Below are 19,476 nucleotides of genomic sequence, written 5' to 3' on the forward strand. Positions count from 1 at the left end.
TTATTTTAAAAACCTAATTTAAGCTTTAAATTAGTTTGCCATTGCCAACACCTTTCAGTAAAAGGGAACACTAGAATTACAGAACTCAACAAACACAAAATGAAATTATAAACCAATTTAATTATAAACTTATTTAAACAACTTGAATTTGATGAATAAGTCAATCTAACACACCAATTAACAGGCTGTTTGGCAACTTCCCTAAAAGTCAATTTTTAATTTAAAAAGTGAAAAAGTTAGTGGTGAGTTTTTTATGGGCTAAAAACTCAGATGTCACATCAACTTTTTTAATTACAAAAAATTAATTTTTTTAATAACCTGCCAAATACATTAGCCTTTTTAACTCTCAAAAAAGTCTCAAAAATCAAAAAGTCACACAAAAATTAACTCCAAACAATCACTAAAAAAGGAGAAAATACAATGCCATACCTAACTCAACTCAATCTAACACACTAATTAAGTAATTGTAAGGAAGAATACACAATTAATGGAAATTCCTTAATTTGGAGTGAAAGAAATGTGATTTTTTTTTACAAGGGATCAGACATTTCATCTTTCCCAGCCCATTGCTTTAGTCTCTCCGATGCTTGTTCTACCTGCATTTTCAAAACATAAATAGGCAAAGAGAAAAATGATTATATAACATTTAAATTAGAATGATCACGGAAGGGCATTTTCTAATTATGAATTACTAGTGAGAAACTCGTGCTACGCACATGATATGAAAATTTTAATGACATATTTTTATATAAAATTTAAGTTTTTGTATGAAAATTACCAAGATAAAAAAGATTGAGACCCACACATTTTATAAAGGGATAATCGAATAAGTTGATATTATAAAATATTACTTTTATAATGATATAAGATAATTTAAAAATTATTTTTCAAAATTATTTTTAGTTTAAAAATTACAATAAAATAGTTAAATCAAATGTAAATTAATTTCTCATAAAATAAAAGTATCTGAATGAAAAAAATAAATAAATAATAAAAAGGTAAGAAAAAAAGTGTAGTATGGCCTTCTCATTTGATCTCGAAATAATTCTAGATAAATAATAAATTGTCACTTGTAACCCTCATTTTTTTTATCATAAAAAAAAAGTTTCATCAGCCATCACTTTCAATAGAAAAATAACGTTTATTTTTATTTGGTTTTAGCAAAAGTCACTTCTTAACTATTTAAGTCAAATTTTTTTTTTAACTAACAATAAACCCGTGCGATGCACGGGATGTAAAAAAATTAATAATATATTTTTATATAAAACAATAAAAATTGTTAGGCTTTTATATGCAAATTATCAAAACAAAAAATATTGAGACCCATAACAATTTTATCATAATTTATGTGTGAATTTTTAATTTAACGTAAACTCAACCATTTCAACTCCCTTGCTATATTTGCAAACTTGGGATAGCTCAACCTAAGCAACCCGAGTCAAGTTTGAAATTTTCTAAAGATTAGGCAACATATTTTTTTTAATTCGGTGAGATTCTAGACAAAAATTCGAATTAAATATGAGTGGGTTTTGATAGAGACCCCAAACAATCTGAGCAACTTGAAACTTAAATTGTGTATATAAATATATAAAATTATTTGTTAATTTATTTTTTGAAATAATAAATAAAATTAATTAAAAATTTAATATTAAAAGTAAAAGCGATATGCTTTAGCTTATTCAATAGGATTTTTTTGTCTAAATGTCTAAAAAAATACAATTTTTATAAACGAATAATTGAATGAGTTGATATTAGAAACTATTACGTTTTATAATTGTGATGCCTGGGCACTTAACCCGTCATGTTCTCCTTCAATCGTGGTTATCTTTCTCGTGTTGGGGATGTTGGGAACAAATTTGAGGCGTTGTCAGCCGTTTAGGTCCACCGTTCTTGAAACCTTTCTTGGATTTACATCTTCATTTTATTTCAGAGTTGAAGTTTCCTCTTGTTTTGCAAGTGTAGTTAGGGTCGGGGTGGTCATTGGCTTGTTAAGCTTGCAAATCTGAAGGGTAGTAGAATCGCATATGCAGGGGTAGTAGCTGCACGTGCGGGAGAAGAGCCACATGTGCAGAAAGGTGTGTCGTATGTGCGGCGAGGGGGGTGTTTTCTGAGAGTTGGGTCTAAAATATATGCACGAGCGAAGGGCACATGCAGGAGGTGTACCGCACGTGTGAGACAATGGGTCGCACGTGCGGCGAGGGAGAATTTCTAGGCATGGGAGACTAAAATAACCGAATGTGTGGGGGATAAGTGTCGCACGTGCGACAGAGGTACGCTCTGCACATGTGGAAATGAGCTCTATCCATTTTTTTTCCTTTTTCCTTCCTTGGGCTGAGCACCCACTTCACTTTTGCTTCATCTCTGTTCCTAAAATACATTTCTCTTCTTTCTCTCGACATTTATTCTCACCAAACTTTATTAAATCTTTGATTTCTCCAAATCCATTTGAGTTTTGACTCTAGTTCCTTCATTAGAGTTAGAGAGCTCTTCGAGGGCTACATTTTGTGTGGTGGAAATTGGATTTTAACACTGTCAATTTTGGGAGTTTCTTCTCTTTTCTTCTCCAAATCTTGCGGTAGGGAGTTTCTTTGAATTATATATATAATTTTGGCATGTTCTAATATTTTCTTGATGTTATCTTTGGGTTTTGAGTTGGGATTTGAGTTAGGATTTGGGATGTGTTTCAAAAGGGGGTATTTCTCTTTCCTCTCATGAAATTGATTCTTATTTATGAGGTGTGTGACTCTTGGAAGTCTATTGGCTAGAATTTTTTTATTTTTATTTTTATGTAAGAAATTCATTTTGGGTGGAAACCCTAGTTTTTGAAAGTTGGAAAAATCTTGAATTTATTGAAGGAAAATTCATGGGATCATGAGATTTTGTTGAAAAAGATGAGGAAAAATGTATGTAATTTCATTGTTGAATCATCCATCTAAATGAGGAAAAGTTTGTTTGAGAAATTGCCATGGATTGTATAATGAGAATATTTGGAATAATGGAAAAGTTGAATATTGTATGATGTTGTGATGGTGGATATGTTCTTGTGTCCCATAGGTATGATTATTGACATTTAATTTGAAAACATTGAGGATGTTGATGATTGTATTATGGTAAAATGTTGGAAAACATGAGAATTGTAAAATCGTATTTACACATGCATTTGCGTAGCCTTGAATTTTGATTATTATGGCTATGTTTTGAAAAGTGAATTGCTGTTGATAAACAATTGTAAACCTTGAAAATGTTTAGGGTAAATACGTTTGGTAAATCCGGATAGGGGTGTAAATTGATATTGTTTAAGTTGGCCCGAGTGTCTAGGGTGAAAAACTGAAAACACGTGCGGATGAGATGCCACGTGTCTACCGGTAAAGTGGGGAATAGTAGTGCTTGACATGCCTACTTGCAAATACCGATTTAGGGATTACCTGAGTCGTATTGACCATCTCATTATTTATTTTGAAATTTTTGAGATAATGACATTTGGAATAAGAATTGCATATGGTTTTCAAAATGAAACAAAGTTACGGATTTTGAAACATGGCATTGCATGGCATCCATTTGGACTGCTAAACATATATATACTTTGTTAAGATTTCTCTATTGGGTTTTGTGTTCATCCGTAGTGGATTTGTGCAGGAAAGGATGTAGTGATTCCGCATAACTAAAGGCATGGAAATATTTGTAGAGCACAAGGCCCTATTCTTTTGTTGACTTTGTGACAATCTAAGGGTTTTATTTGTATGGATGTGTAACCATATTTGTGTAACCGGATTTAAGTCTTTGAACTTGTATCTCTTGGGGCATTTATTTTGTTGCCTTATTCTCTTTCGTGTTCATTGTCGCACATGCTACGAACTCACTCTTTTTTTTTTTTTTTTTGAAATCTGAATCTATATTGCATGTGGACTCTTTTTGTAAATCTCTCGCATTAATGGAATCTAAGTATAGAGATTTGACAACTTGTTTTGAGATTAGTGAAATTGAAGGGATTAATCAGACTGATTTTTATGTCATTTATTTGGGGGCGTTACAATAATGGCATAAAATAATTTAAATAAATTTTTTCAAAAATAATTTTTAGTTTAAAAATTACAATAAATATTTAAATTGAATAAAAATAAATTTCTCACAAAATAAAATTATTCGAATGAAAAAAAATATAAAAAATAAGAAGAAAGTTTAGAATGGTATTTTTATTTAATCTGAAAATAGTTATAGTTGAATAATAAATTATCACGTGTAACTCTCAATTTTTTTTATTATAAAAAAAAAATTTCACCAACCATCACTATTAATAAAAAAAGTAACATTTATTTCTATTGGTTTTAGCAAAAGTCACTTCCTAGCTATTTAAGCTAAAAATATTTTTTTTTTATTTTAATTTGTTTAATTGACAATTGACATAAAGAAAAATTTTAACAGAATCTACCATGTTTGGCCAGTGTTAAAAAAGTCATTAATTTTCTTAACTTTTTGTTTTGTTTAAAAAAATTTACTGTTCAAGTCTTTGTAGTTTAAAAGGATCTAAAAAATTAAAAATTTAAAACCAAAAAGGACGAACACACAAAAAAAAAAAAAAGACAAATTTTTAACAATGATTATTAATTTGAGCAAGTGTATTCAAAATAAATTATATTCAGAGAAATAATATTATGACACATCATTATTAATTATATAAAATGTTCAAAAACCTAAAAAAATGGATTGGAAGTTTAAGCTTTAAAAACCTAACAATGTTTTAAAACTATATATAGTATAAATAAATTTGGAAATGTGATTTAATTTCCTTGTATATGTGTGAGTAATTTCCTTATATATGTCAAGAATTAAAAGATTTTAATATATTAATTAAACAAATAGTAATTACATTTAAGGTAAAAAAACCAATAGTTACATGACATGTGTTTTTTATATTTTATAAATTAAGAAAATCTAAGAAAATAGAGTTGAGATTTTAGAGCTTAAGGACCCAACAATATTTTGCAATTATAGATAGTATAGATATAAATAGATGGTGATAGGTATTTTGATTTTCAATGAATGAATATAAATGATACATATTTTGTATACAAATTTTGTTTACGTAGCGTTTTCTTATTTTACATCTCATAAGTTACCACGTGTGTTTGTTTTTTTTGAAAGGTGAATTATACTTGTGGTCACTGTGATTTGCCTTTTGTGCTAAATTATTTCATATAGTTTTATTTGTATCAATTTCGCCTTTAAATTTTTCAAACTATATTAATTTTGTCTAATTGGAAACATATGTTAAAAAATTAGATAGAAATCAATGGTACAATGATCTATCCAAAAGGAAATAGATATTTTAAATTGGACAGGACAACCATATAGGAGAAGAAACAAAAACAAACAAACAAACAAACAAACAAACAAAGCCCTAAAAGAAAACAATGAACTTCTTATTTGCCAAATTGGAAAAGAGTGTGAATAGACAATTTTCCTCTTTGATTTCAATCTAATTTCTCAAAAGACATTATTAATTGAAATAAATTGACACAATATAAAAAAATTTAAAATAAAATTTATGCAATTTGAACTAAAGAACCAAATTAATATAAGAGATAAACTATAAAAACTACAAATATAATTAAATCATTACTCTAAAATAATAATAATAATGAGTTAAATGCATGAGACTTTTGTTAAAATAGAGTATGATGAAAGAAAGATGCATATAATTTTAGTTCTATCTTTTAAGACATAAAGAAAGAAAGAAAGAAATTTACCTCATCATTCCAATTTGTTTTCCATGTGATAAACAAAAGGATCAACGTTTGAAGAAGAGTCCCACATATCATACCAATCCAAATTCCCTATCAAGGACAAAAACTTTGTTATATAGCCAGTCAACTTATTAAAAGATCAATTATTATCTAATTTCAGTTGATTCATATGATTTAATTGGAGACTACTGGTCTAGATCAATAACGATGATCTAATGGGTAAACTATAATTTTATAATTTAAACAACTTAAATCGTAAAATTAAATACTCATTTTACTACTTACACGAACTTACACCTAGAACCAAACACTTTCCACCTCTCCTTTCAAAATTGTGTCTAAAAAAAAAAAATGAATGTTTGATTGTAATATTGAAATAACTTCTTTTTTTGCATATTCAACTGCTATGGAGAGGAGTTTGATACTCTGGTGGTTGTTTATATCTGCCCCATTATGACACAGGTTAGGTTTGGTTTTCAAAAGATTGTTTCAAAAAAAAATTTCTAAGAAATAAAAATCATTTTGTGAAAAAATATAAAAAATCAAAAGCAGTTTTTATCTTTATATCGTTTGATCTTTTTGAAGGATAAAATAGTTTTTAAAATTTTAAAAATATATTTTTGATATTTATTTTTATTAAACTGGTTTCTATTTTTTCCAAAAAAAAAAAATCAAAAAATAATTTTAAAAAATCAAACCAAACATAATTTTTAGTTTTTTTTTTTGGGGTATGGAAATAAAATGATTGGATCTACTTGTACTTGTCAACCATGGTTAAATTTCTTTTTGGAAATTAATGAAGATTGATACAATACCTCCACTCCTAAACTTGTCTTGTAACCTAGAAGGAAACCAAGAGGGAGCCCAATAATGTAATAACAAAACAAATTAATATAGGCCACAAGTGCTTGCCATCCTCCTCCAACAGCAACTCCTGCAAAAATCCTTACTAAATTATTGCATGCTTTGATATTCCAAAAAATAAAAGTAAAAAAAAAAAAAAAATCTGTACAATAAGAGGGTGCTTGGTAACCTTTACAAGTTTTTTATTTTTTTTTATTTTTTTATATAGAAAACATAAGCAACATAAAACATATTCATGTTTATGTTTATTTTTGGTATAAATATATATATATATATATATATATATATTTGATACACGCCTATGATTTTAAGAGCTTGTTTGAAAAACAAATGAGAGGGTAGTCAGAGGGGTTGCCGGTGGGTGGAGGTAATGGAGGAGGGAGGAGGAAATAAAAATTATCTACAAAACAAATGAAAGTATTTTTTTTCCCAGAGAATTTAGTGGATTTAGAAAAATCTTTCTATTCCTTCAAAAAATAAAAAAACGGACACTAAACAAGTTTTTGTTTTCAATTTTCAAAATTCATAAACATAAACAAAAAGAGGGTGTTTGATAATGTTTACAATTTCTTATTTTTTTATTTATAAAAAAATGAAACATGCATGTTCATGTTCATGTTCATGTTTATTTTATCTAGAAATGGAAGGAAAAAAAATTAGTACATGCGTGTGTTTTAAAAAAAATTGTTTTGAAAAGGAAGGAGAAAATAAAAAATGTTTACAAAACAAGAGAATAATTTTTTTCCTGTAGAATTTAATGACTTTTGAAAATATTTTTATTTTTTAAAAAACATAAATTGACACCAAATAAATTTTTAGGGTAAATTATGCTTTTCACGTTCCAATTTCTATAGAAATTTCATTTTGATCACTCATCTTTTAATTATAACAATTAAGTTCTCATATTTTCACTTTTGTCTCAATGCGGTTTTTCCATTACTCACCGTTAAAAATTTGGATGGAAAACACTAACGCATCACCTTTTAGGGGGACTAGACGAGAAAAAATTATGATAAATTATATTTTTCATCCTCCAAATTTCACTTAATTCTATTTTAGTCCCTCATATTTTAACTTTCACTCAAATGTCAAACAGTGGAGTGACAGGAGAACTAAATTAAAATACAAATTGACATTTGAGGACTTAATAGGAACAATTAAAGTTGACGGACTAAAATGAAACTTAGAATTTACCCAAATTTTTAATTCTAATTTTTTTGTCTTTTCAAATTCATAAACATAAAGGGAAAATTATAGACATTAGAACAAGAGTTGAGTTTGTGAATGGGTTAATACCAGAAATAACAGGTTGAACACTGTTGAGGACCATGGTAATGGCAAGAAGGTAAGCCAAATGAGCAACAGCTTTTTGCATGTCTTTGCTGTCTGTGAAAATGACAGCGAAATGGTTTCTAGTAGTCATTATAATTGACATGAACAATATCCCTATTAGAAGAGACTCTATCACTGTTACAAAGACTGAGTATTTTGCTGCCCTGGGATGTTTTGATCCTAGCTCATTTGAAACCCTAACACTGTCATGAAGAAAAAAAAAATTAAATAAATTGATCAAAAGAAACCAAGAATGAAAATAAGATCAATACCTTGCAATGGAATTTGACAGGGAAAGTAAACATATGTGTCAAAAGAGAATCAATAAATGCAACATAAATATTTTTGCTAAAGTGCATAGAATGCGGCTAGGATGGCCCATTACTGCACGCATTTTGAGTATTTTTTTAAAAATTTGCAATAGCACTTAAAAAAATTTCAAAAGATCGATACAACACAATGGAATTTGAAAGGGAAATGAAAGGGAAATAAAATATATATGTGAAGAGGAGAATAAAAAATGCTAGCGAGGAATGTGAAATTTTTTATTTTTATTTTTGAAGTGTACATGTAGTTATGATGAATGTAGTGTTTTAATCCAAAGCCCATTTGATACCCTAACACTGTCACGGAGAAAAGAAAGAAAAAAAAATCATTGAAAAGAAACCAAGAAAGATAATTAGATCAATGCCGCGTAATTTTACACATAAAAATTTTCAAGAAAGTAAATAGAATGTAGCTGTGATGTGTCTCTACTACATTCCGAGTTTTTTTTTTTTGGTAAATTATACTGACAACTCCTGAAGTTTATATTTATTATAATTTCCCTCTTATCTTTTGAAAATTACATCTCCCTCCCTGATGTTTAAAATTTTATTACAGATTCCCCCCTAAGCAATTTAATTTTTTAAAATATCAATTTTGCACTCACTAGGTAAATTACATTGACACTCACATTTTAGAAATTATAATCCCCTCTCTAAGGTTTAAAGTAGCATTACCAATTACCTCATCAGTTAGTATTAGTTAGAAAAAAAATTCATTGAAAAAAAAAATTAATTGGAAAAAAAATTTGTTGTAAAATTTTTAAATTTCTGTTTTAAAACTAACATAAACTCATATTTTGAATTTACATTTTTTTTTTCAAATTTACAAACTGAAACAACAATTTATAAACCAAAAAAATTATCAAATAAGTTTTTATGACAGTTTTTAAAATTTTTGTAAATATAAATTGAAAATTGAAAACGAAATGGTTACCAAACAGGCCTTAGATGGTAAAAATGTCGTAAAATTAATAAATAATTAAATAAGTTACTAACGTAAGAAATGACGTATCAAAAGATTCTTAGACTATGTATGGTTTGATTTTTAGAATTTTTTTAAAAAAATTAAAAATTAATTTGGTTAAGAAATAAAAAATAAAAAATAATTATCATTTAAGGGTAAAAAATAATTATCATTTTTACTTTTGGACAAGTTATATACATACGTATGGCTGTTTCAATTTAATTTGTAAAAAATTATTTCTAACCACTCAAAAAATAAAAATTATATAAAAATGATAATCATTTTTTATTTGTTATTTCTTAACCAAATTAATTTTTAATTTTTAAAAAAAAATTCTAAAAATCAAACCATACATAACCTATGAATCTTTTGATAAGTCATTTCTTACGATGGTAACTTATTTAATTATTTGTTAATTTTACGATATTTTTACCATCTTAAACCTGTTTGGTAATCATTTCGTTTTCAGTTTTCAATTTATATTTACAAAATTTTAAAAAACTTTCATAAAAACTTGCTTGATAATTTATTTTTGTTTATAAATGGTTGTCTCAGTTTGTAAATTTGAGGAAAAAACGTAAATTCAAACAATGAGTTTACGTTGATTTTTAGACAGAAATTTAAAAAATTTACTAACAAAAAAAATTTTCAATTAATTTTTTTTTCAAATAACTTTTTTTCCAAGTAATTTTTTTTTTCAATAAATTTTTTTTTCCAACTAATAATAATCAAGGGGGCAATTGGTAATACTACTTTAAATCTTAGGGAGGGGATTGTAATTTCTAAAATGTGAGGGGTGTCAATGTAATTTACCCAGTGAGGGCAAAATTGGTAATTAAAAAAATTAAATTGCTTAGAGGGAGAATCTGTAATGAAACTTTAAATCTCAGGGGAGGGAGATGTAATTTTCAAAAGGTGAGGGGGAACTGTAAAAAATATAAACCTCAGGGGGTGTCAATGTAATTTACCCTTTTTTTTGTGTTTGTGTGGAAAAAATTAGCAATATTACTTCCAGAGGAAATCATTCAAAAGAGACAGAGAGAAGATTAGATGGATACCTCGCAATGGAATTTGAAAGGAAGAGGAAATATATATGTGAAGAGCAGAAAAAAAAAAAATTGGTAGCAAGTGACACAGAATTTTTTTTCAGAATAGTACATTGATTGAGAATAGAATCATGATGAATGCAGTGTTGTTAGTACTCTATTCTGTATATATTTTTTTAGAAATTTATATTGGAAAATTTGTGGAAGGAAATTAAGTTCATTATACCTTATAGCTGCATTAATTCCAATAAATAGCATGCCTTCCCAACCATTAACATTCATGCTGCAACAAAAGCAAAGAGCTTTTAAACAGTTATACAACAAAAATCACAACAATAATGCTATTAACAGTGAAACAATATTTGGAAAATAATTACACACTCACTCACAAGTCCCTGTGATGGGTAATCTCCTATCGTGCATGCTGTGCCTAAAACGGCACCATTTAATCTTCTTTTTTTTCTTTTTTTTTTTCCCGCTGTGGAATGAAACGGCAGCGTTTTGTGTATATTTGCTTTTCTTTTTTCTTTTGTTTGGTTGGTCACTTTTTTACTTTAATTCTTAAATTTTTTTATTTTTTTTATTTTAGAGTTTAGAGTTTAGGGTTTAGTTCTTAAAATTTATTTTTATTTTATTTTAGGGTTTAGGATTTAGGGTTTAATTCTTAATTTTTTTTTATTTATTTTAGGGTTTAGGGATAAAATTTATTCTTTTTTATTTTAAGGTTTAGGTTTTAGGGTTTGATTCTTAAAATTTATTTTTTTTATTTTAGGGTATAGGATTTAATTCTTAAATTTTTTTTGTTTATTTTATGATTTAGGGTTTAGGATTTAATTCTTAAATTTTTTTATTTTTATTTTATGATTTAGGGTTTAGGATTTAATTCTTAAAATATATATATTTTTTTATTTAGGGTTTAAGGTTTGGGGTTTAATTCTTAAAATTTATTTATTTTTATTTTAAGATTTAAGGTTTAGGGCAAAGTGTAATTTATCATGCCAAAAAATAAAGTCAGAACATGAAAAAAAAAACAAAAAAAACAAAAACAAAAGATTAAACGGTGCCGTTCTAGGCACGGCAAGGGAATTACCCACCGCAGAGACCCGTGTCCGTCGCTTTGCTTGTAGGAACCACAATTATGAACCCTACATGCATACTTCTGAATATCTGTGTAAGTCCCCATAGCATTTTAATAATTTCACTAAAATTTCATTTTGGCTCTTCTACTTTCAATCATGATAAAATTAAGTCAAGTTATAATGTCAACCGCTGTTAATGAGGCTGATGGAAATTAAAATGAAGTATAGTGAGATTTTGGATAAAAGTGTAAGGATTAAAGAGATATTTTAGTAAAAATATAAAGGTGGTAATGAGATAAGAAAATGTCACATATGACTTATTAGATGCATAGAAAGTTGATATTACAACTTAACTTAAAACAATAGGCTTTGAGTGTTATAATTGAAAATGAATGAGTTAAAATGAGATTTTAATAAAATATAGGTGGTAAGTGTAATTAGGTTTAGGGCTCATTTAGAAAGTTGATTAAAAGTCAGTTTTGGGTTTTTAAGAGCATCTCCAATCGTTTACCAAATTTTTCATTAAATTTGAGTTAAAAAAGACCCATTTTCTCATTTTGATACAGACTGCTCCAATGGTGGACATCAAAACAGGGGTCGACCGGTAAGGCATATTTTTTTTTTATTTTTTATCTCTTTGAACCTTTTGACCTGTTTGAACCAAAATTTTTGTAAGGGAACCGGTGGACCGGCTGGTCAATCGGCCGGTCAATCGGCTGATCGACCAGTTGGTCTCCCCAACGGTCACGCACAGTGAAATGGTGAAAGCTGCTGCCTGTTCTCACTTTGATGAATTTTTTTGGTAAATTCTCAATTTGATACCGATTTGGTGCAACCGTTGGAGCACCAAACAGTCACTTTTTCACCAAAATTCAAATTTGATGTCAAGTTTGGTGAACCGTTGGAGATGGTCTAACCCATTTTAGATCACATCACCTCTCACATTTTATACTCACAAAAAGTCAAAAAAAATAAAAAAAAATCAATTTTTAACCAACTTTTCAAAACATACCTTAATCCAATTTTCACGTGTTTCCATTAATTTTGGAAGGGCTAATTACACATTGGATTCTAAAAATAAATAAATAAAATATTTAAAAAAATATATAATTATTTTGGCCTTTACATTTCAAGTAAAGTTCCATTATCACCTTTTCGTTCAACAAGGGTTAATAAGACTAATCAAAATTTGACACAATTAAAAAAATAGAAGTGTTAGTGTAAGAGAGTCAATATTACAAACAATAATGCTTGAGACCACTAAAAGTGGTGCTCTAAAAGCACCACTAGTGATGTGGCAGTGGACGGGACCCATTGCTTGTGTCTTGTGTTTTTTTTTTCTTTTAGTTAAAGTGCTTGCCAACTCATTAGTGGTGCTTTAGAGCACCACTTTTAGTGGGATGTATCAGTAAATTACAAATACATTTGAGTTTTATTTAAAATACGGATTACTTTTGTGATTTGAATAATTACAAATATCCCTTTATCAGAATTTTTTATTTAACATAATGAATTGAAAAAATAAAATTTCTAATTGCTCTTCTATATAATAATAAAATTACCTGAATTATTAATTGAAATGAATTTTGATATCATTAAATACTATTAATTGACTTGATGATTTATTGAAAAGGGGAATAATTTGTTATGAAATTAAAATTTTCGAGGAGCGAGATATAATTTCTAAAATTATAGCGAGAAAATCATATTTTAAACAAATCTCATGAAGTGTATTTGTAATTTGTCCAATGTAAAATTAAGAGACTATACTTACCAGATGGAAAGTGATCCAACAGCAATGACAGGATCTTCAAGGTGTCCAGTGAGGACAATGATACTCATAAAATACCAAATTTCCAAACAGATCATAACAGCTGAAGCCACAGATAGTTTCACAAAGGGCCAAAGTTCCTTGAGAGCTAGCCAAGACAGCCCCTTCCAACCATCTTTGCACCACCCCACGATATAAGCCACCTGAGCCAATGCCACCAACCATGCCGAGATGTCATACGCCGCCGCTGCACCGCCCGTGCCCCACCCTAACACTTCTATGAAGAGATATAACATCCCAATGTGTATGAAGAGTGCCACAAATCCAATCCACGCCAGAATCCCCACCTTTTTTTTTTATTGTTATCGGGAAAGGAATTATTTATTAACTCAAAAATCTCAAAATCCACAAAAATATATATATAAAACAAACCTTAAAAGTGAACAATACCCTATGGCCATGTTTGATTTGCAATACTAATAGTGAGGTATTAATAATCCTATCAAATTAGTGTGGTATTAACTATCCCACCCCTACCTCATTACTAATAATCCTACAAATTTGTTGGATTAATTATCCATTGGATTAATAGTCCTAAACCAAAATGTCAAAACAAACATAGGATGATTGGGCCCACGAATTAATAATCCTAATCCCATGCTTTAATCCTTCCAATCAAACATGCCCTATGGGTTAAAGAGTAAGAGTAAAGAGTTGTTTGGGATGATCTAAATAAGTGTATTTTTGACTTTTTATAAAATATGGGTTGGGTTTGGGTTAAGTTTAAAATGATGTGTTAGAGAGGTAATATGACTTAAATAAGATGATGTGACTTAAATAGGATAGTGACTTTTGACTTTTTTCAAACATGCCAAACTAGCCCTAAAGATCCCATTTTTTACCGTATTTTCTATCCCTAATTACAATGGAAGTACAGCTCACACCATGTGATATGGGTACCACTCTTATTGTGAGTAAGCAGACTAAAATAGGGTGTCCATGGCAGGATTTCATTTTAAACGAGGCAAATTTACATGTGATTCATGTATTTTTGCTTTTTGTGTCAATTTGATCCATTTAGTTTTAGTTAAATCAATTTTGCCCTTTAGTTTTTCATATGTGTCAATTTGGTCCTTTTAATTTCAATTGTATCAATTTTGTCATTTAATTTTTTATATTGTATAATATTAGATAGAAATTAAAGGCAAAGTAGTATATTCAAAAGAGAATGAATCATTTTAAACTAGACATCAATCCCCTAACCACTTTGAGAAAGGTAAATGAACTATTTTGACCTTGATTTCAATTCAATATCTGATGGGATGATATCAATTGAACTAAATTGACATAATGTAACAAAATTTAAAGGTAAAATTAAACAACTGATAGCAATATTCATCAATATAATGAACAATACTATCCAATATTAACCGATACATGATTGCATCATCAATAACGATATATATCCTGCTAAAATTATTTAAAACCGAGCCAACCAAAGATCAAACACCGAAAAGAATAACAACCTTAACAACACTACCTTGCTCTGAGATTGCAAGAACTTTTGGGTGGGGAAGTTGATGGCAAGAGAGAACATCTGAGGGATGACTTGGATGGAGAAATCTCCAGCGAGTCTGGCAATGTCGTCGCGTTGGCCAAGGAGCTTGAGGATAGGGGTGGCATAGATGTAGAGAGGCATGATGAGGAAGCAGGCACCAGATAGGATGATCCATGAACGTTGCATGTAAACACCCAACATCTCTAGTTGCCCTGCTCCAAATGCTTGTCCACATAGTGTCTCAAGTGCACTTCCCATACCAAGCTGCAAATTCATGAAACATGCAAAGGATGTTAACTTTTAGTTCTATTCTAGATATCGAAAATGTTGTTCTTCCCAAATTTTCCTACCAAAATGATGTGTCAGTTGTCGTTTTTGGATTTTTTTGGTTGATTTCTATGCAATATTAGGATATTGGAGAAATTACAAAATAAAAAAAATTAGAGTACGAGTTTTATAACAAAATTTTCATCAATTTAAACTCTAAACTTTTGATTTAAAAACATGCGACCCATTATCATAAACAAAAAGTGAGAAACAAAGATGAAAAGAAACACTACCAAGAATCCAAAAGAGAAGTTAGCAAGAACAGACAAAGAAATAGCCACAGCAGAGAGCTGCACATCCCCAATATGCCCAACAAAGATATTAGTGAATGAATTAATCCCATAATTGCACAGAATATTAAAAGCAATTGGTCCTGCAATTGTCCACAACTTTGCTGACTCTAGGTAACAAATTGTCTTCACATCCTCAAAGTTATTCACTTTTGGGTAGTCTCCCCCTTCCCCCTGCACCAACACCACTGTCGGCGCGTGGTGGAGATCCGTGTCTCCAATAGCAGTTCCTCCACCACCACCAACACTGCCTCCACCACCACCGTTCATCAATGTAACCTCCATTTGCAATGCCAAAAGCTTGGTTGGTGTACTTTCTGCAGAGGATGAACTGTTAGTGCTCTCCCCTGCCTTCTCTTCGTCATTCTCTTTGTTACTCGCAATCTTTGCAAACTTTATTGATCAACCCAGATTTTTTTTTTCTTTTCTTTTTCTTTTTTTGCACAAGTTTTTGGATTTGGAATTGTTAATTTGAAGAAAAATTTTTAAGTATTGTTGTTGTTGTCTAAAATTGGGTCTTTTGGTAAGAGAGAGTACATATATGTGTTTTACCTGGTTTTGTTGAGAACTATGAAAATGGGTTTACTGACACATGGTGAGTTTGTAGACTACAGTTTTGTTGTTCTAACATTAGAAGAAAGAGAGAGAGAGAGAGAGAGAGAGAGAGGGGGGGGGGGGGACTAAGTCCTGAGTCATTTGACGACAATAAGGAGTTGTCTCTTGACAACAATAAGGAAGCTTTCAGTTAGTTACTCGTGACAGTTAATTAACCGTTAAAACACTTTTCCCCTCACAATCAGGGATTCGATTGCCATGTTGACTTTTTAGTTTTTTTTGGATTGTTTTAGCTTGGGACTAAAAAGTCTCGTTTGAAATAGGTTTTTTGACTTTTTTAACTTTTATGAGAGAAAAAAATGAAATGGTTATAGTTTAGATATGACGATTTATCTTATTAGTCTAAAAAATGTATTTTATATTTTTATGATTAAAATAATCAAAAAAGTTAATATGCCAAACGAAGGCTAGGTGGTCTGGGCCAACTTGATATTCATTTAAAATAATAAATGATTTGATTTGGAACGGTACTACAGGATCACCATATAATCACTCACTTAATTGTCCATTCAAATCATAGCCTAATGCCTCACTTTTTTGGGTCTTTAGACAGAATTTTCTTATCAAACTTTGGACAATATTTTTGTAATATTAAAATCTGAGGCATTTTCAAAAAAGTGAGGCATTAGGCCATGATTAGAATAGACAATTAGGGGCGATCAGATCAGCTGGTAAACAAGGGTATCTCCTCTGTGGAGAACAAATCTGGGCAAAATCACGGGCTAAGATCCTTCAAGGAAGCACTCACTAATCTTCGTTTCAATGAAAGGGCCTTCGAAGATGATCGGATCATCTATCAACAGATGATAAAGAGCTTGGTGAGGAAGCTTCGGAGGATGAAGAAGATATGGATGAGGGCATGGATCTTGGAGCTCCCAGAATTAAACTCCCTAATGTTGTGTTTGGTTAAGGGATTTAAGAAGAGATTTAGAAAAGGAAATGGAAAAAGTAAGTGAAATGAAAATAAAATATACCAACATTTCACCTAGTTTCACACACATTTTCCCTTCTCTTTTCCTTTCCAAATCTCTCTCTAAATCTCCTAACCAAACACAGCGTAAGAGTCTCCTCAATAAAATTAGGAGGCCTTGGAAGGACAATTTGATCGTCAAATTATTGGGAAAGACTGGTTATAAACTTCTCATTACCAAAGTTAGAAAGATTTGGGATCTCCAAGGAATTTTTGAAGCTGTTGATCTAGGGCTTGGATACTTTCTTTTTAAATTTCAAATGAGGGAGGATTGTGCTAAAGTGTACATGGGAGGACCTTGGATTGTCTTGGATCATTATCAAACGGTTCGAAAATGGAAGCACGATTTCAAGCCCTCTCAAGCCAAGGAAGCATCAACTGCTATGTGGGTAAGATTTCCACAACTTCCTATTGAATATTATAATGAGAAAGTTTTATTTCATAAAGCCAAAACTATTGGGAATCCTCTGAAAATTGATATTAACACAGCTACTCTAAAGGAAGATTTGCTCGTGTTTGTGTTGAAATGGATTTGAATAAACCTCTAATATCCCATTTTGCTATAGGTATGTATACTTATGGTATAGAATATGAACATCTCCACTCCTTTTGTTTTTTTTGTGGTAGAGCTGGCCATAGAAAGGAGAGCTGTAGTGACGCTCCGAAGAAGACCGTTGGTGGTGGATCTCTAGCCAATCAACATGAGCAAAATTTGACCGTTGAAGATGCTGTGGCTGTCAGTTCCAGTAAGCCCCTAGATGGGTTGGCTAGCACTGATGAGAACACAAAGGAGGCTAATAGGGAGAGTTATGGCCCTTGAATGCTTGCTAATAGAAGAGGCCCTCGAAAAAATTTGATGAGAAAGAGAGAGTCCAATTTTGAATCCAAGGGCTAAGCCCAAAAGAAAGATATGTCTATGCCCAATCATCTAATTCTTGCTATGCATAAAGGGGAGAGTTCCAATGGCCCAAGCATGCTACATAAAGATCTCCCCTCTGCCAAAAACCCTGTATTAGAGAAAAGTGTTGTTACAAACAACCCCTGCACGACTTTGACTGCTGAAGACACTTTGATGGACAGCTCTGCCATAGCTAGAGATTCCCCTCCAAATAAGGCTTTCCCAGCTGGTGTCAATATTTCTGCAGAACCTTGTGATAAGGTTTTAAAGCCATCTCTACCTAGTCCTAAAGAACCACCGAATCCTACTTCTTCTTTTTCTCTCCCAAAAGTTAGCCATTTTAACGTATCAACTCCTTCTGAGTATGGAGATTCCAGAGGAGAATCAATACAGAGTCCAAACAAGCATGATCTATCTTTCATTAGATCAAGAGAAAGAAGCCATTCACCTAATAGATGTCAATTGGTGGATCGTAGAGGCTCGTCTTATAGTCGAGCAGGAGGAGATGAACGCTTATGGCCAAAAAAACAACATGGTCAGAGTGAGCTCCATAGCTTCACTAGTCAACGACAAGCTCAGAGCAACGAGGATATTGGGAACCCTTGATAGGTTTCCTCTTCTATTATTCCCTAAATCTATCTCCATAAAGCTACTTATTTGGAATTGTAGAGGTGCCAGTAACAAAGCCTTCAGATGCACTATGAAGGAACTGGAGAAAACTCACAAACCTTCTATCATTGTCCTGATGGAAACAAAAGTTGGGCTTAGTTCTATGGATCTCTTCTTCAATAAACTAGGGTTCACAACCTCCTCTCATGTGGATCCGGTGGGATGAAGTGGTGGAATTTGGATTTTGTGGGATCCCTTATGTGCAACGATAATGGCTCTTGGTGTTAACGTTCAAGTCATACACGCCAAGATTAAGCGTGATAACTACTTAGATTGGATTTAGCAGGTGATTTTAATGATATTGTATCTTAAAGGGAGAAAATAAGCTTCAACTCCAATGCAAACCAAGTCCGAACTTAGAAATTTGCAACTAGGATGAATAGGTGCAAGTTCATGGACTTAGGTTGCTCAAGGCCTAATTTAACATGGTTGAATAGTAGACAAGGTTTGGCAAATACACTGGAAAGACTTAACCGAGCTGTTTGTAACATCGAGTGGAGAGTTTCCTTCTTAGAAGGAACTGTTCAACATCTGCCTTGCACGTACTCAAATCACTCTCTGATCCTAATTTTAATACACTCAAGGTATGTCTATTTCTAATCCCCTAGCTAGGCCTTTTAGAATGGAGGCTGCGTGGTTCACTGATCCTAATTTTAAAAACCTTGTTGAGAAAGCTTGGGCTGATAGTTAAAATTTTGTTCCTGAAGCTATCAATCTTGTTACAAAGAATGCTATTGCTTGGAATAAAAACACTGTCAAGCCCCACTTTTTATTACTCGAAGTATTACCAATTTCATTAACTTAATTCCATTTCAGAGATAACATGCGGAAATAAACTAGTATATTCAACTCGTAAAAGTGAATAACATTGCTCTCATTCATGTGTAAGTAAATAAAACATGAGTATAATAAATAAATTTCCCATGGGCTTACATCATTAACGAATCAAGAAAAATGGTATAACCCTTTTACACATATGGCATTCCGCCAACACAAGAGAGGCCCCGTGGCCAACAAATAATC

At 30.8% G+C, this 19,476-nt stretch overlaps 1 protein-coding gene across 1 annotated transcript; it reads right to left on the reverse strand.

Annotated features, from left to right (window-relative positions):
- Positions 1-381: 381 nt before the first annotated feature.
- LOC114296206 (MATE efflux family protein) lies at positions 382-15,606 on the reverse strand. The gene is made up of 8 exons (XM_082869780.1): positions 15,245-15,606; positions 14,667-14,948; positions 13,130-13,473; positions 10,503-10,559; positions 7,905-8,143; positions 6,560-6,678; positions 5,748-5,834; positions 382-596 (listed from the first exon to the last, which is right to left on the reverse strand). The coding sequence occupies exons 1-8, from the start codon at positions 15,584-15,586 to the stop codon at positions 531-533; spliced, it is 1,536 nt and encodes a 511-aa protein (XP_082725906.1). The 5' UTR covers positions 15,587-15,606; the 3' UTR covers positions 382-530.
- Between the last annotated feature and the right edge of the window lie 3,870 nt (positions 15,607-19,476).

This window comes from Camellia sinensis, chromosome 5 (genome assembly GCF_055761805.1).
Source record: "Camellia sinensis isolate YWXY chromosome 5, ASM5576180v1, whole genome shotgun sequence".
NCBI classification, from domain to species: Eukaryota; Viridiplantae; Streptophyta; class Magnoliopsida; order Ericales; family Theaceae; genus Camellia; species Camellia sinensis.